At 38.1% G+C, this 23219-nt stretch overlaps 2 protein-coding genes across 2 annotated transcripts; one reads left to right on the top strand and one right to left on the bottom strand.

Annotated features, from left to right (window-relative positions):
- Positions 1-1136: 1136 nt before the first annotated feature.
- On the top strand, positions 1137-13708 carry vtg3 (vitellogenin 3, phosvitinless). The gene is made up of 28 exons (XM_042416897.1): positions 1137-1176; positions 1690-1710; positions 1816-1967; positions 2529-2780; positions 2867-3028; positions 3123-3271; positions 3370-3520; positions 3664-3821; positions 5256-5421; positions 5517-5642; positions 5865-6083; positions 6548-6765; positions 6882-6979; positions 7072-7196; positions 7292-7393; positions 7494-7613; positions 7738-7927; positions 8063-8150; positions 8257-8442; positions 8573-8711; positions 8808-8976; positions 9879-9988; positions 10081-10167; positions 10567-10773; positions 12580-12725; positions 12904-13042; positions 13163-13276; positions 13451-13708. Exons 1-27 carry the CDS (start codon positions 1137-1139, stop codon positions 13268-13270), a joined length of 3828 nt encoding a protein of 1275 aa, XP_042272831.1. The 3' UTR covers positions 13271-13276; positions 13451-13708.
- A 5603-nt stretch (positions 13709-19311) lies between these two features.
- Positions 19312-22710, bottom strand: LOC121900544. Its single transcript, XM_042416957.1, has 3 exons — positions 22605-22710; positions 21304-21952; positions 19312-19388 (listed from the first exon to the last, which is right to left on the bottom strand). Exons 2-3 carry the CDS (start codon positions 21881-21883, stop codon positions 19312-19314), a joined length of 657 nt encoding a protein of 218 aa, XP_042272891.1. The 5' UTR covers positions 21884-21952; positions 22605-22710.
- Between the last annotated feature and the right edge of the window lie 509 nt (positions 22711-23219).

Below are 23219 nucleotides of genomic sequence, written 5' to 3' on the forward strand. Positions count from 1 at the left end.
TTTGGCTGGCAAAGGTGTTTCTAAAAGTTACATCTCATCATCTCATTGCATCCTTCAACTTGAAGAATAATCAAGTGTGCATGACTAAACCCAACTAAACCCTGTCTTGTAATATTCAAAACAATCTAATTTTCTTTGTTGCCAATTTTTGGACAAAATGTGATATTGGCGCCCTCTATTGGGCAATGCTAAAATTAAAAACAGGAAAGCAGATGATCAGGTGAAATGAAGCCTGAGAGTGAAAGAAGAACGATGGCTAAGAGAATCCTTATGAACGATTACACAAGGGACTGTGGAAGTGTAGTGCAATCTGAACATAACCCTAAGAGACGGTAAGAATGGACACTTAGGCTGATTGCCGCTTGATGTCATCACCCTGAGACTGCACGCATTAACAGGGCTGTTTGTGAAGCCCTTCAGGCAGAGACACACACTGTTTGACTTTGTTGTGTCCAGGAGGTGGACACGTTTGTGATGTCAGGGGACAGTGATTTGCTTACAAAGTTCAAGATCAGGAGTTTCACTGATATTCAAGATGTAAAAGAGTAAACCAGCAAGCATCTTCTACTCCTTCGCTCCACATGGTTGGGTTTAACTGAGGGAATAAATGCATATCCCACTGGGTTCATCCCTCCATTCAGCTGTGAAAAACTTGTTTACTTCGTTTTCTGAGTGATTCAAATTGAGGCTTTGGCTTTGATCTTTTTTAAATACTCAGAGCAAGCCATGCTTTGCATTCTGTGTTTATGTAAGATGTAGCACAACACTCACGTCTCACATAAAATACAGATATAAAAATTATGATGTAATGTTCAACATATTCTCAGTGATATCCCATTTTTAAGCAAAATCAGATAGCATGTAGGCACTGTGGGTTTTTTTCAGGTTAGAAATTTTTCACAGTCACAACTGCCCATTTCTTTATCGCAATGAGCTGTTGAGAATTATCTGCATTATTCAGGTCAATCTGACAATGTCACAGGTCATCATGGCTCTAGTGCAGACATGTCCCTGTGTTCACAGCATGTGTTTACTTTAAATCAGTCACAAGACTTATTGCAACCAGTTTCCCCAATCAAAACTCATTCTGGTATATAAGGGACAAATCTGAAATGTTGGTTTCCAGTCACTTCACCATGCGGGGGTTTCTCCTCTGCTGCCTTGTGGCCCTGGCCAGTAAGTTTTTATTGATTCATCCATATTTATTTATATTTTAATTCTACAAGCTTATCACAATCCAAACTTCTAATCTTTTAATTTCAGTTTAAGAGGTTTTGCAAATTACTCATAATCCTGGGGTTGAAAAAAAAATTTTTTTTATGTTTCTGGTGCATTTTTAATGTATTCCACCATTCAACATGTAAGATCCTTTCTAATATGGGTATTTAGAAATTATGAATAATTGGTAAAAATAAATAATAATAATAATAATAATAATAATAATAATAATAATAATAATAATGATTTAGGTATGAATGACAAAAACAATAGAGACTTGAAGAGGTCAGGGATCGACCTGTTTTTGTTGTACGTATGTGTATTTATGTGGATTTTTTTTTTCTTTTTGGGGGGAAAGTTCAGTTTTTAACATATTATCCCTCAGATTGGTAGATCCATAAATAAACCAAATCAAGTAAAAAATGTGTTAATATATTTACAAAAGTTTATGTTTTACTTCTATTCTTTCAGCATGTCAAAGTGTCCGTTATGGTGAGTCTTTTTTTATCTTGCTCAAAAGGGCACACTAATCTTTTTGAAATGCTTTCTATAAAGAAACAATTCAAATGACATTTCTATTTTGACAACACATTCCAGAGCTCGGCCTGAACCCTAAGAAAGCCTACGAGTACAAATATGAGGGAGTGGTGAACTTTGGACTCGGCATGCCAAACCTTGCTGAGTCTGGGGTAAAAATGATATGCAAGGTCAAGATCATCGGTGTGTCTGCACAAACATTCTCTCTTCAGGTAAGGGTAACAGTAAAGGATAGCAAAAACTTTACAGAGAATAAGTTAATTTTTATGTCAGATTCACAGTGTGTTACTTGTCATTCATCATTTATTCATGTATCTGAGTGTATCTGAGTCATTTTTAAAAAATAGCTGTTGAAAGGTTGTACAGGCTTTTGAAGCCTCTAATCTCTAAACCACATTTACTTTAAAACTAAAAAGATTTCTTTGTGATCATGATGAAAATAAATTCATTTTTTACAACAGTTTGCAGACCAACAGCTATGTAACACTGTGTCCATCAAGCACAGTCATCCAACAGTACCTTTTTGTCATTTTACAACAATAAGCAGATGCTGCATACAAACATTTGCATTTACATACATACATTGCAATTATAGTAGAGAGTAAGCTCAAACAACCCAATAGAATAGGACAGACAAATGCCAGCTGCTTTCCACTTCTGTTGGCTTACACATTTCACCTGTTTCATCTGACATTTAAGTAGAGAATGAGTGAGTTTTCTCTACAAGCACTTCACACATGAGCAAAAAGCTCATTTCATTCTCTGGATCAAAGGTTTCAGATCTGGCCTTCGAGGAGTTCAACGGCTTCCCGGGGAAAAATGGCTTTAATGCCTCCCCAAAGCTTACCCAGCGCATTGCTGACCAGCTAGTCAAACCCTTCATGTTTGACTATGCCAGTGGACACGTCGGTGACATCCACGCCTCTGCTGAGATTTCTGACACTGTTGTCAACATCGTGAGAGGAATACTGGGTTTCTTCCAAGTAACAGTCAAGACCACACAGAGAATCTATGAGCTTGAGGAGGTAAGAGTCAAGTCACCACTGACAATGAACTGCTGTATTTGGCACTGTCATCATTCATTCTATACAGCATAATATTTTTTTTGCAGGCTAGCATCCATGGCAAGTGTCAGAGTAACTATGCTATAGAACAAAACAAAGAAACAAAGGACATGACCATCACTCAGGTTGTTGATGTTGGTAACTGCAGGGAGAAAGCAGCAATCTACAGGGGAATGGCTACTGCTGTGCTTGACAAAGTATCCAAACAGGTCTGTTTATGCCACTACACATGCATCTGATTCTGCAATTATAAATTAAGCAGACCAAAGTCAGCTCTATTTTTTCTTGTGTCTTCCAATCCAGAGAGGGGAATCTATCATTTCAACTGTGAGATATGTTTATACAGTCAAACCAACAGCAGAAGGAGGTCTCATTACCAGAGCTCATGGCCTGGAGCAACAACACTTCAGTCCCTTCAATGTGAAGGGTGGCAGTTTCAAGATGCAAGCAATGTAAGACAAGAAAATATCTGCACATTGCACATATGTGTGCTCATTCACAGTCTCTGTCTGCAATACAAATTGACTGCTTTAAATAATTTCTCCTGCAGGAAGGAAATGGTGCTGCTCGGTGTGAGTGACACAGCCAGAGCTGTCACATTTGGGCCGATGGAAAGTAAAGGCAACATTATTTACAAGTTTGTCAATGCAGAGGCTAATGTCCCCATTATGATGCAGAACCTGGAAGACCCTGTACCAAAGGTAATAATGATACGTGCGTTACCAATAATGGTAACACAAAAAATGTGTAAATATTACCAGAAAAATGCAGGAAGAACTCATTAAATGAAAATAAAGATGGAAATAGGCACTTTTTTCAAAAGATGTATTCTCTCTCTTTTCAGGCTATTGAGTTGATCAAACATCTGGCTCAAGCTAATAGTTACCAAATTGACAGCGCAACAACGGAGGATACTATAAAGCTGTATCAACTCCTGAGAGTGACGCCTTATGAAGGATTAGAAATCATGTGGAGGCAGTTTGCTGAAAATGAAGAGCACAGGTAAGTATTTTATAATCATATGATGAGGAGGGAAGCTATTGAACCCATTTTTGTCCAACTGAATAATAAACCCTAAAGTTGTCATTCATTAAATTCTTTATCATACAAAGGACTAATATTAGATTTAGATACCAAATATGAAATATATAATTATCAGAAGTTTTGGAAGGCATTTTCATTTACCCCTGTTCTTGATCTTTCTGTAACAAGAGTCTACAGCCATGCTAGTGGCTCTGTGAGGCTGTACACAGTGATGCTTTGAGCCTACCATGACTTTACCATGTTCACCATCTTAGTTTAGCTTGTTAGCATGCTAACATTTGTTAATTAGCATTAGACACAAATTACAAATTGCAAATTTCCCTGATGGGAATGTGATTAGTTTTACAGGTATTTGATCATTAATCAAGGGATAGGACCAATTAAAATTGTATTTTTTCACCAACTCACCCAAGTTAATATAATTCATCTTGGGAACATGAATGAACATGAATGTCTATCCCAAATTTTTGGTCAATCCATCCAATAATTGTAATATGAAAGCCATGTCATTCAAAACCACTAACTTTAATCTCATGGTGACACTAGAGAAAAGTCAGACTCTGGGGATCACCAAAGTCATTAGGATTCATCATCTGAGAGCCATCAATGTCTATAGCAAAGTTAGATGGCAATCCATCCTGATTTTTGCTAAATTATTTCAGTCTGGACCAAAGTGGTGGACCAATCAATCGATATTACTATCCATAGAGCCATTTTTAGCTGCTAGCATAGCTAAAAATGGCACATTAGCAGCCTTGCCAAGTTTTTTGGGGGCCTTGAAATCGAACATGTTAACTTGCAATTTTTCAGTTCAGGAAATTCGGTAAAGGTCATACAGTGCAGAATTAGTAAAGTGTGGAGGCTGGGATGGTGGATGAATGTATACGTTTTGCCTGAAATGTGATCTTTCACCAATCCTAACCTAGAAAGTTATTTATTCAGAAGTTATAAGTACATTTATTCAGCACTGAGAACACAGAGAACACTGATTGAAAGTAAAAATCCTACAAAGATAACCGTTAACCAAGCTTTTCATTATAGTATTATAAGATGATGAACAAAATAGTCTAAGGCCATCTCTGAAATCTGACACTGATCCACTTCAACTGATTAAGTAATTGAAGAGTATCCTCCTCAATTAGTTCAGGGATGGATTCAGTCTGGCACGTTACCATTGATGAATGATTTATTATCATGTGAGGCATGATGACAGAGAGGTGAAGATTGAAAGACTGCTTTCTTTGCTCATTAAGATTAAGGCAGTCACTGACACCTTGTATTTCATATTGTACAAGTGCAATTAAAAGTGACATGTGACCTTGTCTTTCACATACATTTACCTTTTACTAATCTTTATCAGATTACTACATTTTCTCTTTTTTCCCATATCAGACGATGGTTTTTGGACATGATTGTTGAGGTCACTGATGCCAGAATCCTGAAGTTCCTGGAAATGAGGTTCCAGGCTGGAGATGTGTCTGCGAGTGAAGCGCTGGAAGCTGTTGTGCTGGCATTTAACCATCTCCAGGCTATTCCAGAGCTGGTTGAAATGGCTAAAGTGAGTTAATGAAAAAGAAGAAATGATACCATGCACACTATATACAAAACCCTCTGTGCAGATAACGTCAAAATGTCTTTGTCTCTCTTTATCAGATGTTCCTGAACATGTCCTTTAGTAAATCCAAAATCTATCTGTGGAATACTGTGGTACTTTCCTATGGCTCTCTGGTGTACAAGCACTGTGCCTATTATACACCTTGTCCAGTAACTGCTGTTCAGGTATTCAAACTAATAAATAAATTAATTTCCTTCATTGAATATGTGCAACAGTTATTCCAAACTGAAACAACAGTACTAACCATACAGTCGTAAGGTATGTGGTAAGAGCTTCACTGTGTGAACCAACACTGATAGTTTCTTCTTCTCTTAGCTGGATAGTGATGTCTTCAAAATAACAGTTAGTAAAAACTGACTGCATATTTGTTCAACATCTGTATTTAGCCACTGCTGGACATGGCAATGGAGGGTCTGAGGAATAACAATGAGGCAGACATGGTTATTGCTCTGAGAGCTCTGGGGAATGCAGGACATCCAGGCAGCATTAAAACCATCATGCGCTTCCTCCCCGGAGTGGCTGCCACCCCTGTGGATCTCTCGCCTCGTGTGCTGAGTGCTGCTGTGCAGTCTATGAGACTCATCGCTGCCAGAGACCCTCACAGTGTAAGAACACCATATGACATACAGGAAGAATAGAGGATTTTTTAGATGCTTACTTATGATAGCTATATGCTAGGTATGTATATAAAACATGTTGATGGTAATTACATGACCCATTCAATCTTTTTAATAAGGGAACATTTGGAGAAATGATGCATTTACACAAAGCAGTGAGAGATTCTAAATTGTGAGTCATAGCTAATTTTCTTCATTGTGGCAAGTAAGAATAAATTTACACAATTTACAATTACAATTTTAGACAATCATGTGAAAATTACATGTCTGATTCATGTGATTGCCACATAATCTTTACGTAACACCTGCTTTTGAAAGTTCATTGTTGTTCAGAAAATAATAGAGACTGTGCTGGAACAGAGCAGAAATTACCTCAGCAGTGGGTGGTTGAACGTTTCAGTGAGAGCCCGGGTTTTCTCGACTCCTTATCGTGGTATTACTTCTGCTTTCAGGTCCAAGACATCACCATGAGTCTGTTCCTGCAAAAGGACCTTCCCACTGAGATACGCATGTTGGCCTTCATGATCCTGTTTGATACTAAGCCTTCAATGGCTCTGGTGTCCACAATGACTGCACATCTGCAGGAGGAAAAAGACCTGCATGTTGTTAGTTTTGCATACTCCTATTTGAGAAGCTTTGCTAAATCCAGTACTCCAGATAATCACTTCCTGTAAGTATAATAATGCAGAAACAATAAGCTGGTTAGTGATGAATAATGTTTATGTTATATGATATTTCATATTTAACGGCTCTTAGTAACTTTCTTTTTTGTGGTTGCTGCAATAGCTCTACTGCCTGCAATGTAGCTGTGAAAATCCTGGCCCCTAAGTTTGGTCGTCTCAGCTATCACTACAGCAAAGCAATGCGCATGGACTGGTTTAATGGTATGTTCAAATACAGCAGGGCATCTAGGTGAACCAGTTCCCTGTTTTTTTTTTTAATTATTATTTAATAATTTACTATATTCCCGATCTAGATGATTTCCTAATTGGCACGGCAACAGAAGTTTTCATGCTAAGAAGTGCGACAAACATCTTTCCCACTGAAATCATGATGAAAGGAAAATTTTATTTCATTGGTAGAATTCTGCAGCTACTAGAGGTACAGTGTGGTACATTGCCATTTGAACTTTTCATTGAAGTTAAATGCACCTTCTCGGTCATGTATAATCATCCTCTTCTCCTTTCATGTTAAAGTTGGGTATGCGTGCTGAAGGAATTAAGGAGCTGTTTGGCTCTGGCATCCCTGGATTTAAAGGAGATCTCAGTTTCAGTGACTTTCAGGCTATTTTCAGTGTGGTAAGAATATAACTGAGACTTAACTGGAAAAATGATCACGATTGTACTATGATGTGTCAGCTTATTTGTTTGGGTGATTTTTATGCTGTGTCTTTTTCAGCTTCAAAACTGGGAAATTCTGCCCAGTGATAAGCCTGTCCTTTCTGCCTACACACGCGCCTCTGGACAAGAGTGGTTCTTTGTTGATATCAATAAAGATTTAATTCAGAAAATCATCAAGGTGAGACAATATTTATGCAAAAACACTATTAATGATCTATTTATGTCAAAGCCAGCTCAATTCTTTAAAAGGATCATATTGTTTATAAAACTGATTACATGTCCTCTCATTATCTTACTTGCAGGCTGTCAATCCTTCTGCGGGGAAAGAGAGCCCTGTGTGGACTGCGATTGAGAATTTACAGAGGGGAATTTCATGGCATAAGACCAAACCCTTCTTGATCTTTGAGGTTCGCTACTTCCAAGCTACCACCCTGGGTCTTCCACTGGAGATCAGCAAATATTATGAAACAGTCAATGGGATCACTGTTAATGGTGAGGTGTCAAATTTGATGCAAACAGCCTATGACCACCTTGCAGATCAAATCAGTATTGATGAATACTTTAAATGATGTATTTAATTTGAACCACCATTGGAAATTTTGGTTTTTTGTTTGTGTGTTATTCTAGCCAAAGCTGCGGTAAATCCACCATTAACAGATCGTCTTGGACAACTCTTGACTTCTGAAATTTCACTGGAGACTGATGGTTTTATTGGGTAATTATATTTAATATTCTTAAAAAGTTAAAAAGATGCACTTCCGGCATGTTTAGTAATTACTAAGCAAACCAAGTTGTTCTAAATTAAACTCTTCTTTCTTTAGTTTCACAAAGGATTTTTGGGTTTTCTATGGCATCAACACTGAGCTGTTCCAGTGTGGTTCTGAATTTAAGAGCAAAACGCCAATTGCTATCCAATGGAAGTTTTCCGCCAAGATCAATGTCCGAGAAAAGAAATTTGAACTTGACTTCCCACCATGCCAAAAGGAGTTTGAACTCTTTTCACTCAGGTGTGTTTAGGGGTGTGGAAAAATACTGATTCACACTGAGTCATTGTTATATATGTATTCTTTAAATTTAGTATATGCTACCACAGTGCAGCCAATATGCCGAGTTTCAGAATTTCTTTTCAACCAACAGCTCCAATGTGTATGCAGTCTCTAGGAACATTGAAGAGCCAGCTTTGGCTAAAATGACCCCAATGATGCCCAACGCTATTGACTCCAATGATGAAGTTGTCCACAAGGGTCCAACAGTTGTGAGGGCTGAATCAGAAGAGGTATAATCAACACCTTTAGCAGCTCACTGTTGGAGTTCAACAAATGAAGATTTACAGAACTCAAACCTGACATTTGTTACTTTTGCACTCAAACAGATCCAGACACCAAACACCTGGCATCCAAGATCCAAAATGTGCACTGAGAGTAACATTTATGGAGTAGGACTGTGTGTGGAATCTGAATTAAGGAGAGAATATTACCATGAGGAATACCCCCTGTATTATTTCCTGGGATACACCGACGTGGCAGTGAAAGTAGTCCCAGGTATACACAACAAGTCCAATACATTACAGCATACAATACTTTGGAATCCAAAACAACATCACAAACCATGGGGAGCTTGAGTCATCCAATGCTATGCAGTCTGGTTGCTGCTGACACTCATTACAGTATTACAGACATGTCCACTCATGCTGCTTCAGGAGGCATTTGTCGAGGAAATAACTGTCTTTCCTCCATGGATGCTGCTGCTGCATTTTCCAATTCTGACATGACAACTAACTGTTGGCCATGAACGGTCATTTCAAGGCCCTTAAAAATGGTGCTGCTGGCTGTAGATGGTGTTTCTGTATGAACCCCCATTGACTGTATGAATTAATTTCCGTCGCTTTGAACTCTCTGATCTGACAAAACTGCAACAGAATGAGACAGCATATGCTGTTTTGTCCTGTCAAAGTCATGCTGCTTCTTTTTTTCTTTTGAAACTCTTACTGTAGTTAAAGAGTAACAACACCAGGCTGAAAAGCAGTGTTCACTGGCCTCTCTGATTGAAGGTTTGAAGTCTGTTACACCTCTGACTCCATGCAGCATCGCTGATGGTTGTGGTTGGGTGTGGTCAAAAGTTTGCTTTGTTGCACCTGTAACCACACCCAACAGGAATGTCACAGTGCACTGAAACACCTTTGCAGTACGCTTCTACATCACTCTAGCAAATCGAGAGGTTAAATCAATGGCAGTCTGCAAAAACAAGATTTTCAAAGGGTATTAAGTTACACTTTTAGTGTTCATAATTTTTGGTTTTGCCCATTTATCAATTTAAAATAATTTCATGATCTGTTGCACTGCAGTTGTACTGACATGAATTAGATTGTTCTTGTTATTGTGTCTACCCCTAAACATTCGTTTTTTAAATCTTTTTGCTAACATAGCCTGTGCACTTTTATTAGCCCAGGCAATCAAAGCTGTTGAGAAAATCCACTTTGAGGTTAACGCCGGTCTGAGCAGACATCCTGTGGGTGCCCGCCAACTCCTTGAGACTCTGAGGAGGCTTTCCAAGGTATTTGGCTACAGTGTGCAATGTTATTATCTTAGCACCTGCTCTGGCATTTCATCCATTCAAATTCTCCTGTTCCGTAATTGTGTTTACAGGAAGCCATCCAGCGCGTGCGTCTGTCCTCTGATTCATCATCAAGCGTCAGAGGATCTCATCACAGCCATCATGAAAACATAATGGAAGTATGCTAAACATGCTCCACCGAGAGTGATCCAAAATTAATTTAATTTCTTTATGGTACATATTTTAGCTGTGCTCAGAATTCATGATCAACAAAATAATTCTAAATATTTCAAATGATCCATGTTTAGACTGCAGCTATTTGTATATACAGTATATTGTACCATAATAACACACATTTTGCTAAAATTGCTTGTTCCCTCAGCCTTGTTGACTCCTACACTCCCGACTTTCACTGTCCACTATGACCCAGTAGTTACACACAATCACAAATGCATTTTCACTTGGGTATTATATGAATTCCACGCCTGACATAAGATGATCAATACTCTGCACATATTGGACATGAAGCACACAAACCCATTAGAGTCTAATGGACTGCTCTCTATTTAATTCCTCAGGGCTTGGACTCACCACCTGAAGCTGCGTTCAACATCAAAGCGCTTGCCCTGAATGGCAACCAGAAGCCTGAGGGTTATGATACAGCTGTCTACTACACGCCTGAAGCAAACACTCAGAATGCCCAACTGATTGTGTCCCAGGTTGGAGAAGACACCAACTGGAAGATGTGCGTTGACACCATTGTGAAAGGTCATGCTGAGGCAAAGGTAGATATAAAACACACAGGAAGGGCAGTGGGGATAATCTTTTTTTTTAGTTTGGTTTACAAAATGTCAGAAATTAAAAGAATAACACTGATGTTATTTTATGTCTTTATTATTGTTATCAAAAATTTCTCTGAAAAGACCAAAACCAGCAATGACTGTATCTTGCTTGCAAATATTATCTGAGTAACCAAAGCTTGACAGCTTCTTTATTCCTCTCTACCAAAGAACTCAATTGTTGTCCAAAAACAATTAAAGTTACAGTACCAGTCAAAGGTTTGGACACACCCTTGAAAGAGAAAGTGTGTCCAAATTTTTGACTGGTATTGTACATAAAGAGCCGTACCATTCCACTGGGAAACATATTAGAGTGAAAACAGCCAGTGTAGTTTAATCTTAAACAAATCTGTTCGATCTCTGAAGAGTAAAATTTCCAGGCAGACATTAATGAGCATGCTTGAGTATGTGATTACACTGCCTTGCTTCTTTTATTAGCTGTGAGGAATAAAACTTACAGGCTGTGCTCATTTTACTGAAGGAATATGTGACCCAAATGCAGTGGTATGGCTCTGTTATGTGTTTTGAATATATTTTGGGTAAGAGCTGTAGATAGACCAACTATACTTTTGTGTAGGATAAATTCATTGTTGCTTTTCATCTCTTTGTGGGATTTGTTGATAATAAAAGGATAAAAGTTCCTTTAAAGACATTTAAAAAACAACCATCATCCATGTAACATACATCCTATCACTGTCAATTTGCTTCTTAAAATAGACAAATTAACTAATTGACTCCCACACCAAAGTTGCCACATCTCAGAAGTATAATGTGTGCAGATGAAATCTACACATACGCTTATATGTAGGTTTTTATGTCTGCCTGGATAAATTTATGCTGATGAACACAGTGCTATAAAAATTTTGGAACACACAGTAACAGCCTAAAAACATTTTTAAAAAAAACAAAACAGATCTATCTGTTGTCTGGTGATAGTCTGTGTATGAGTTTGGGAGTGAAAGCAGGTTCAAATCTTGTGTCTTTAATTTTTAGTGGTTATGCCTCTCATTTGTTTACATTTTGAGCATGGATTGTGAATCGGTTACTGTATAATCACTACTTTTATATTAACAGTTAATCACATGATATTTCATATGTGAAAGGTGTCATTCATTGGTCATACATCATTCATACGTCATGTAGCTCTACGGGGCTATACAGTGTTTTTCAGCTCAGACCTGCCACCAGCAACATGTGTCGTTTTAACCAACTAAAGGCACTTTAAATAAGAAAATGAGTAAAATTAGAAGCTGCCTCCTGAATGTTTTGTACACTGTTCTTTGCTAATAAGAAAGAAAGAGGCCAGATAAAAGATTCAGTAACACCTTTATTGTCGTCAGAGCTTAGCAATTTTGTGTATTTTGCCCTTTTTAACAATCACACCCGAAGCTTTGCAACACTAGCAGGCTGAGGTGACAAAAAACAGTAGAGTACAGTAAAGAAAGGATATGATTGAGTTTATTTTTGCCAAAACAGATCCATTAAAATATGCCCATATCAGCCCTGATACTGATCCTGATCAGCTCAGGATATCTCTAGCAGCAGGTTAAAAAATGTTTTCACCTACTACAGTTGATTTAGAGCTGTATGAATAAGATACACTGTCTACAAATACTCTCTATGATGTACATTAAAAATCATACTAGTTGTCCCTTTAAGATATTTTTACCATATTGAATATTATCAAGGCTGGAGCCAAGTCTCTTTTTTGTAAATATTCCCTTTATGATTGATCTCCTGTGTTTGGTCTAGGCACACGTTAGATGGGGAGCTGAATGTCAGTCCTATGAAATGTCAATGAGAGCTGCTACTGCACATCTGCCTGGTTCCAAGCCAACACTCAAGGCCAAGGTACACTGGACTAGGATCCCAGAAGCCATGGCAGAGATGGGCAGAAGGTGAGCCTCAGTTGTAAAAAAAAGAAATGTGCAGATTGTATCAAGGGAGATAAAAGGTGAGGAGGAAGAGGAGAAGAGACTTACTTTGCTTTACAGAGTATGGTAGAAACATTTTCTGTGTTTATTATAATGACACATACTGGTGTGTGTTGTTAAAACAGCTTTTTACCTTTCCCAGAACTGAAAGCTACATCCCAGGCATGGCTTTCCTTCTCGGGTTCTACCAGCAACATGAGAAAAATGCCAAGCAGGAGGTTTCTGCATCAGTTGTTGCTGCCTCAGCAGACAGCATTGATGTGAAGATTAAATTTCCAGAGGTGTCGGAGGAACTTTTCTCTTCATTTTTATGCAAAACTTCTAAATCCTTGTACTGCATATAACTAATGTTGACTGGTGTATTTACACGCATGTGTCATTTCTCCCTGTCTTGTCATTAGTATACAGTCTACCGCCAGGCTATTCCATTTCCCCTGCCACCTGCCAGTTTTCAGGAATTTCAACGTGACACCAGAAACACAACAATAGAGAGCTTTGGACATGCATAAAAACACGTGAGCTACATAAATCAGTTTGATTAAGCTTAAATTTTCTCTTTTTGAATACTGTGTAATTGTGTGTGTGGAAGCGGACTGTTTTGACAGATTTATATGCAAAGCAGAGGAACAAAAAAAAGCAAAGAGCTTTGCCATTTTTACTTGCTTTATAAAATATGTTCTGTGTTGCAGAAAGACAACAAAGCCCAGATGGGAGCCAGATGCTTCTCTTCACTGTGATAACGCTGCAACCAAAATCTCGCCACCATGATGAAAGTGAGGATCATAAAAGATGTATCAGTAATCCCTCAGATGTCACCAGTTTGGAAATAACCTGTAAAGGTCCTGATTTATTCATTTAAGACCATGTTAATATTTGAACAACCTCCTTTGAAGTATAATACTTAATACTGTGTAAATTCATGCTTATGTCCCAAAATATTGCATGTTCATTAAATTGGGTTTACCAAAAACTGTTTCAGCAAGTTTTTTGGTATTCTGATTCTGTCAGTTCATCCAAACATTGTGCAAAATCCATGTATCCCATGATTAAAAATTCAGAGCAAACTGTTGTTTTATTTTACTTCACCATAATGAATCTCCACCATGTTCAATTTCTGCTGGTATTAATAAACATGCACTCAAAAATAGTTCAAAAATTAGCTGGATTGTACAGTAGATGAAATATTTATTACACTGATAATTATTACACAGTGTTACACAGTATTGTTGCACAATAATCAGTGTCAGTAGTACTGATGAAATCCCTGGAAATCCTTGAAAACTTGATTCAGATCAAGTCATGAAATCCAGTGCTTTAAATTAAGAGTGACAACCCTGTCTGATGCAAACTTTGCAGCATCTTTTGCTTTGTTTTAAAAAAAAAAAGAAAGTCATTTACATTATATGACATCATGTTTTTCCAAATGTAATTTTCCTCAAAATATGTAAGAGATGGAGTAGAAACTGCACAAAACACAATCAAGGTTTGTCTAATTTGCCAGCCAATTTGGCAAGTAAATGTTAACAGGTCTTGTTATTTCCCATTTGATTGTCACAATACTGGATGTTGCAGTTGTATTCTGAATTCAGGAAATTGGAAGATAAATGCCCTTTTTGAGAGGGTTTCTACTGAAAGCGATGGTTGTTTACAAGGTCTGTATGACCTGCTCTGTTTGGTCAACTGACCCAACAGGACTGTTTGCAGATATCAGTACACAATGTCACTGTGCATGCCCTTAAGTGCAAGTTCACTGCCTCTGCCACACAAAATGCCCTGCGCCCTTTGGTAAAAAAAAAAAAAAAAAAAAGAAAAGAAAAAAATATCCAACACTTTTTGGAATGCTGGATTACATTATTTAATAGTCAGATATTTTAGTATCTAAAAATAGAGGTATGCTGTAAATGGATAAAAGATTTTATGGACATTAATTGGCTCTTGCAAACTGAGCTTGGCCCAAATCTCAACTTTGAGTCATAACAAATGGGATGTGTCACTAGCCAAAGATAATGATTGCATCCTAACCAAAGACTGGTTGTTCTAACTTCTTCTGGCTCCACATCTCCTGCCTGCACTGATTTAGCCAAATGGTGTTGAATTGCAGAGAAAAGACATTGCCATCAAAGGCTGAACAGGATGTGCACGATTACAATGGCACCATTATGTTCCATTTACATCTCTAATATCCTGCAGTCTTTGAAGTGCCGGTTGACAGGCCGATTGCAAATCCGTTATGGCTTACGTCAAGATCTACATCACCTCCTATCGTCTAGGAGATCAGGACACCCTGACCTTGTGTTGACACGACTTCACCAGGTGAAATCAGCTGGTAAGAAAGCATTAGTAAGTGATTGATCAGGTAATTTGGAGGAGGAGGGATAGACAATCCCCCCCCTTTTTATTGCTGCTCACTCTGTGATTGTGACGTGCCTCATTAGGCAGACTACACCAGCCCGGCTAAAAGCCATCTGACGGTGGCTGATAATAAAACCGTGACTACAGACATTTCTGTCCAACTGTAACTATTACTCCATGTATTGTGCATATAAACCATCAATGGAGGCACGAAAAGCCAATGTAGCTGAAGAGCTTTATAATAAACCCCCCCCAGTTCAGGAAATGATGCCTCATTGCAAAAAAATATTTGGGGCAGTTTTTCAAGATATATTGTAGTGCACCCGAAGAAGAACTAACATACTCTTTAAAGAAAATATTGAATTTTGGGAATCCCCCTAAGTCTGTGGTCATTTAAAGAGACAACACAATATACTGTAAAATGTAATTATCTTGTGGTGTTCGCGTGTGTTTGTGTGTGTGTGTGTGTGTGTGTGTGTGTGTGTGTGTGTGTGTGTATTTGAGTGTGAGCACTAGAGGACAGTGTTCACCAGACATTAAAATATGCTTGGCACAGTGCTAAAAGCCTGGCACCAGTATGTGTTCAGTTCACCGAGAGGACTTTGCAGTGGATGTTGACATTTCGAGGATAAATAAACATGTCTTGCGGCGGTCAAAGTGCTCCTGCAACTCTCTGGCATGCAAAGAGAGGACACATTTTAGTATACTATCAAAAAATGATAAATAATAGTTGGTATGGGTGCTTTTATATCTGTCATAGTTCTTATTAGCAAGGGGTGCAGGTTTAGTGTCAGGTGAAGAAAAGCATTAGGGAATGATCGATTGCACAATTTGGAAGAGGAGCCATAAAATGGATTGCTTTTTTTTTTAACCAGCATTCATGATTTAACGTTACTGCCTCCTCTCCTAATTTAAGGAACAGAGACACAAGGTTTGTATACAGGGAGAAATGTGAGTGGGCGAGACTGGTTATATCACTGACATTATCGCTGACATTATCAAGTGGGCACACCTCATCACAGACACTTTATGACACCTCCAGAGGGCTCGAAATCTGACATCACGCCTGCTGTTCGACTTCTACTGAGCTCACATCATCTCACCCAATAATTTCACCATCACTCGCAAATGAGCTTGTTGCCATGTTCCCCAATGTTATTTAGAGATGTTGTTGCTCTGCGCTTATGTAGTTGTGCCGTGGAAAGTTTTTTTAAAAGGCTAATTTATTTGAGACCTTACTCTCGAGAAGCTCAGAAGAGCATAACCCTTAATTTGAAATGTAGCTTTAATTCTAAAAAATATATTTAAATGTTCACTGTCATGTCATCATTATTATAATAAATAATTCTCATAGTAGGTCATTGACATTATCATGAATAGTAGAAAGGAGTTATAGCGGCCTCTTTAGGGCTTTTGAATAAACAGGGCTGCCAATTCAGGTCAGCCAGTTAAAGTGAGATTTTCATGCCAAAGGCTGTAAGAGCTGCATCCACTGCAGATACTGTGCAGATACTAATTATTTGAGGAGCTTTAAGCCTGTAAAGGGTGTATTACCAGCCTGAAGACTACAGCAATATAATTCCACTATAAGTAGCATATTCAATCATAACGATTATGTTCAGTTCAAGATGTTACATCAGTCAGCAGTGAGCATGTAACACCATGTAGATGTTTTCACTATTTTATTATATTTCCCTACTCTAAAATACCCTAAGCAAAGTTTAAGGAATCAAGAGTACATAAAAATCCCAAATCATAATGTGATTCTATAAACTGAAAAATCACTAACAGTGCAAATTGTTAGGTGAGATAGATGAGACAATGGAACAACCAATATAAAAAGGAATGTTTTGAATATCTCTCACCCACTGTAAGGTTGTAGGAAACATACTGAGCATACGGATGGATATTTCTGGAGTGGATCATGCTTTTCGAAGTTTTTATGGAAATTGGATAACCACTGGCATCCACTGTAAGAGAAAAATCCATTATGTAGGCAAAACATTTATTGTTATTGTTATGATTGTTGTTCTTCTGTCCCCCCATCCCCCTTTCCCTCTCTCTTTCTCTCTCTCAACCCAACCGGTCAAAGCAGATGGCCGCCCACCAAGAGCCGGGTTCTGCTTGAGGTTCCTACCCGTTAAAGGGGAGTTTTTCCTTACCGCTGTCGCCAAGTGCTTGCTCATGGGGGAATTGTTGGGTCTCTGTAAATTAAAGAGTACGGTCTTGCCCTGCTCTATGTGAAAAGTGCCTTGAGATGACTTTTGTTGTGATACGGTGCTATATAAATAAAAATTGATTGATTGATTGATTGATTTCAAAGGAGTATTCCTTTAAATTATGTTAATGTCTCTTTGTCAAAAAAATAACTTAATTAATAACAGACTGACAGAAGCATATATATAGCCATATATGTACCATTATGCACATGTCTGCACTCAAACCTGTCGCTTGGTTCACTTTCAACAAGTATACAACCAAACCAAGTAACAGTATAAATGCATCAGCCAACCTTGGGAGACCATTCACAACTATTTCATCTTTGACTACAACAACAACAAAGACACTCTCAGGGCTGAAATGGATCGTACGAGTAGTGTAATCAGTGACCACAGTGAGGAGAGCAACAAGATCGTCAGCCATATCTGACTCGCCTCCCTAATACAATTATGAGTATAGTTCCAGAAGCAAGGTTGCTTCTAGAACTATACTGGTGAGAGTTACTGTTGGCTGTAATCAATCTTCCAGTCCATACTGGCTCTGTAACCCACAATATCCACAGCTGTCTGAGCTGATCCATTGCCATTCTAGCAGGTGTGTTTGTGTCCACCAGGTACATAAGACGCACCCGCTTGGCTATCTTTAGCCACAGATATACTCCTGATTGGACACGTACACAGACAGCTGCGGACACCACGGACACATAATAGTTCTGTTTATACTACTTTCTGGAGTCTACTTGAAGGAACTGTTCCACACATGCACAGTAGATCGGCATCTATATGAAGACAGCATACAAATTGGAGGTATGTTAATGTCCACACAGAGCCTATGCGTACATCCTACGATGGGAAATTTTATGACAACATCAGGATATTTAACTTGCATTTCTTCACATGTATTTGATACAAATATTCCTCTCGCAGGATAAATAAGTGCCTACAGATCCAAAAGTGTCTTATAGTGTCTTAATATTGGAAATCCAACAGCAGAACACTGTTTTGTTTGTGCTCCAGTCCTTTATAGACATGTGCAACATGCATCACAACAGCCTTTCTTAGCGGCACTCCATGCAAATCAGATGAACTGCAGGTGGGCTCATTTACATGTCAAGTCTTAGTAAATACCCCGCTAAATTTAAAAATCAAGGTGACGCAAAAGTTTGCGACAGGCTTAGCAAACAGGTAGTGTTTCCTTGCTGAGCTGTGGCAGAGGAATACTTCCCTGTAAGTGCATACAGGTTTGTTTCTAAGACAAAACACCAACAATAAACCTACACAGAACTGCCAGGACAAAGATACCCACTTGATTTGGGTAAGAAACTGCTGAAGGCACATATTAGCTTCAAGTGAACTTAAGAATACATAATTACATGGAATGAGGACTGTGGATTTGTCCCTAATTTTTCACAGTTGGATCATATTAGGAAGGGATTGCTTTATGGCTATTATGGAAAGAAGGAGTAATTTCTACCAACAAATAAATTTGTCGTCATACATTTGCTGCATGAGGGATTCAGATTAGTTTCCAATACAACATGTTACGTTAACACTGTACTGATAGATATTGACATTTCTGTGAGCTTACTGAGAACTTTCAATGCAGGTCTTGAAGAACTCAGAGACTCCTTTTGTTGATAGTCTGGAAGACCACGAAGGGCCAGAGTACGTCTCATGCTGACATCATTTTGTTACTAGATTGACAATCAAAAAGTAATAATTATTACACAAATAACGGTCCATCACACACACATCAAGCATAAAACAGTGTAACAGTTCTAGCGAAGTAATTTCTAAAACATAAAATAATTATGATGGTTCTATTTTTTAAACACCCATAGTTGCCACAGCCACTGTTTTGGGGTTGACAACCAACAATTACAACATATGGTTGGCAAAATTATATATATATAAATGTTTTCTGTCATGTTTCCAGACATTACAAATTTGCCAGGGTTGTAATATACTGACTTGCAGTATTATAAAGTGCCATGCAGGGTTTTGGCACACTGTCCCTCAAACTGGACTTGTATATAATTCATCATCTCACTGCTACCTGAAGCAACATGCCCACACTAATACAGACCATTTTTGTTCTGAACAAGGTTCAGACAGAATTTCAGGTCTGGTAATAGCTCAGTATAAAAAGCACTGAATCTACTGTACATATTCTTGAATAAATATATATATATATATATATATATATATATATATATATATATATATATATATATATATATATATACTCCTGCATACTCCTGATGCATAGAAAAGCTAATTTCAAACATTCCTTGGATTGCTGTAGAAAGGGCAGTGTCACTCAGTAGTCTATTTGATCCTGTGGGAACAGATTTAACAAGAGTATGAAATAATTTGTGTTACAGTCCTAATTCCTAATTATTCCAGTTAACAAGAACTCCACAATGAAATGCTTAACTGACTTTTCAAATACAAAATGTAACTATTTATCTAACTTACCAATACAATAGCCTTTTTCTGGTGAGTCAGGTGATTAGTCCTCTTTAGTCCTAAATCATTCCCTCCAGGATTTTTTGTGATTATTGCGGCCAAAATGCTTGATTTTGCACCCTTTTCTTAAAAAATACAATAAAATTTGTAATGTTTTACGTGCTCTTCTTATTGCGGTAAAAATGCAGGAATTGGGGAAAACTGCAAGCAGAGGAAAATAATATGATTTTTTACTACTACTACCAGTTAAGAGTTATATTTAATGACTTCCTTCAGTAAAAAGCATACTGCATATCACATAAACAACTATATTTTAGTGCTTATTTTTAAATTTATTTGAACATGAGAACCATGGGCTCAAAGTTATATGAAAAAGAAAATACTGTACCTAAGTTCCATTTATAACCCTTTATTAAATAAACTTTCATCTCAACATTAGCACCAAATAAAATCAGTCAATAATGCCATTAAAATAAATCCATTAACATAAAAATATAGTTTCATTTCCAAAGTCTCCATTTTTATGTTTGAGGTAGATTATTTCTATCAACTTGTATTCTTCTGACTAACTGAATGCAAACCTCATTTGGGAACATTTGGGAGTTGTTTTGCATGTAGGCTGTGATGATGTAAGTTACGAAATGCAACAATTGGTCCAAATCATGAGCTGTGTGTTGATTTGGCTATTTCATGCGGAAAAGTTGCGGTAACTTAACAAAAATGCAAGTTCAAGTTGCAAGTATTGAGGACTTATGTACTTATCATACAAACACAATATGTTGAACAGTAACACAGTTCAAGATTTACTGTTTCAGTCAAGCGATTTATATCCAAAACCAAACAATTTAGCTCAATTTTTCCTATTTAAGAAAAACTCAGTTTTGACTATTTCAGTATCAAATATATAAAATCTTAATATCAGAGAAGGAAAGTAGTTCTAGGATTGTTTTATTTGAATAGTTTTTAGAGGCTGTGAAAAAGTAGGTGAGACCACACCATTTTGTCCCCATTACACTTTGTATTTCTTTCCATACTTGTCATTTGTTTGTTTAGCCAGTTTAACATCTGTGTTTAGCATAGTTTCAGTTCAATTCAGTTCAAAACACTTTATTTGTCCCCAAGGAGCAATTTGCAGAGGCACATAAAGTAGCACAGTCAACAAGCAATACAATATAGGAAAATTAAAAAAGAAAAATGTAAAAAGCAAAAATTAGTACATTAGTAATAATTGTACATATTATGATAATAATGATAATGCTATGAGAATGATAATATTAGTGCAATTAATAGTAATATATATTTATAATATATCAATATTAGTGCAATAAAAAGTATAAAGCAGTATGATGCAGCACAACGCTGTACACATTATGATAATAATTATAATGATATGAGAATGATAATAGTACAACAAAAGTATAATGCAGTATACACAGTATACATATTGATGGGTGTGTGTGTGTGTGTGTGTGTGTGTGTGTGTGTGTGTGTGTGTGTGTAGCAGGGTGAGCAGAGGGACAGGGATGGCTGGGAGTTGAGGAGCTGAACAGCCTTGGGGACAAAGGTTGCCCTTCTCCTCTGTGTCCTGCAACCTGGGCAGCGAAGCTGGTGTCCTGAGGGGAGCCACTCAAACACAGGGTACAGGATACGTGCGGGGTCCTGTAGGATCCTGCCAGCTGACCTTAGCATCTGCTGCTCGCATGGGGTGGAGAGGGCTCTGACAGGGAGTCCAATAATTTTGGAGCAGACTTTGACTGTGCTCTGCAGGCGGTTTCTGTTCGGGAGGCTGATAGAGTGGAACCAGCAGGTGAAGGAGAATGGCATAATGCTCTCAATAAAGGAGTAGTAAAATGTTTTGAGGATGTCCTTGCTGATCCCAAAGGAGTTGAGCTTCCTCAGGAGGTACTGCTGCTGCTGGCATTTCCTGAGAATCTCGTCTGTGTTGGTGGCAAATTTCAGCAAGTTATCAAAGATTATGCCCAGGTACTTATATTCCTCAACAATCTCTATGGGCTTCCCATGGATAGTGATGATGACTACCGCAGCCAGCTCCCTTTGCTTGTTGGAGAAGGTCATTACCATCTCCTTGGTCTTGTTCACATTAAGTTCCACTCAACTCATGGAGGGCTGAGCTGTGGTGCTTTGAGGGGCCTGAAAGCAGAGACAGGAGGACTGTGTCATCAGCGAATGTGACCATGTGACAATTTGGCTCGGTGGACCTGCAGTCATCAGTGTAGAGGATAAAGAGCAGGTATGAGAGGACACAGCCCTGTGGGGAACCAGTTGAAGTGTGTAGGAAGTCAGAAAAAGTGTTGTTGACCAGCATTCTCTGTGACCTGTTTGTGAGAAAGTCCATTATCCACAGTATTAGTCGGTCATCTAGGTGGAAGCGGGTGGTAAGTTTCTCAGCAAGAATGTGAGGCTGCAGGGTGTTCAATGCTGAGGAGAAGTCTGCAAACAGGAGTTTTGCTGTAGTGTTGGGGTGTTCCAGATTATGTATGTCAATAATGAATTCTTTTGTGTCAACAACCCCTCTGCTGTATGCAAACTTGAGTGGGTCCATCTGTGAGTCTGTTACCTTGATGATATGGTTTTTAATGACCGTCTCCATAGCATTCATCACAAGAGAGGTGAATGGCACAAGCCTGAGGTCATTAAGGGCCTTTTTTTTGTCACATTTACATCTGCATTTATGGCTTAATCAAGACAGAAAAGTATTTAAATTCATTTATTGTATATTGATTTAAGTCCTGAGTTTCTTGAGTTATAGATTAGCTTGGGTTGTAACTTATCATATACTGACCATGCTTTCCAGGAGACAAAAGTGTGGGAGGCACTTCTTCGTCTTGTTTTACAGCTGTTGGCATCCAGCTTATTGGTGCATTACTGCTCCGGAGTGTGGATCAGACAATAGACTTACAACCTAAATCCCTTCAAAAAAAAAAAAGAGACACACAAACACACCAAAACAATACATAGAAAAGACACACTACCTTCTGGCATGCACAAACACACACACAAACCCCCTTCCTTGTCACCTTGTCTTCTCTCTTCAAATTAAGTTGTTTGGAAAACAGTGTTAGTTTATTTGAATATACTTCCCAGCATGCATTGCGGTGGTATGAAATTTGTCAGAAAAACCTTTGTCTAGTGCAGTACAATGTTTTTATCTTTATTTAGATCATACAAATCAAACATACCTAAGAAATGACTTACCTGAGTATTTCAGTATAACTATTTTTCTGTAATACCTTTTTTTTTGCAGTTAATTATGTTAAGCGCACAATATGTAATTTCTGCCGCTAGGGGTCTCTCAATCAAAACAATAACAAAAGATGGAGTTTGATGATGTTGTGAAGTAGCATGGGATTGTGGGAGTTGTTGTCCTCCTCCTCTCCAAAACAAACGTACACGTTTC

The sequence above is a fragment of the Thunnus maccoyii genome, chromosome 7 (assembly GCF_910596095.1).
Source record: "Thunnus maccoyii chromosome 7, fThuMac1.1, whole genome shotgun sequence".
NCBI classification, from domain to species: domain Eukaryota; kingdom Metazoa; phylum Chordata; class Actinopteri; order Scombriformes; family Scombridae; genus Thunnus; species Thunnus maccoyii.

Excerpts from the sequence above, each read along its gene's own strand:
- vtg3 (XM_042416897.1), top strand. The coding sequence starts at position 1,137 with ATGCGGGGGTTTCTCCTCTGCTGCCTTGTGGCCCTGGCCA. Across the intron at positions 7,614-7,737 it reads TAATTCAGAAAATCATCAAG|GCTGTCAATCCTTCTGCGGG; the intron begins GTGAGACAATAT and ends TCTTACTTGCAG. Across the intron at positions 8,712-8,807 it reads TGAGGGCTGAATCAGAAGAG|ATCCAGACACCAAACACCTG; the intron begins GTATAATCAACA and ends GCACTCAAACAG.
- LOC121900544 (XM_042416957.1), bottom strand. The coding sequence starts at position 21,883 with ATGGTAATGACCTTCTCCAACAAGCAAAGGGAGCTGGCTGCGGTAGTC. Across the intron at positions 19,389-21,303 it reads CCTGTCCCTCTGCTCACCCT|GTAGCAGTGAGATGATGAAT; the intron begins GCTACACACACA and ends ATGTTGCTTCAG.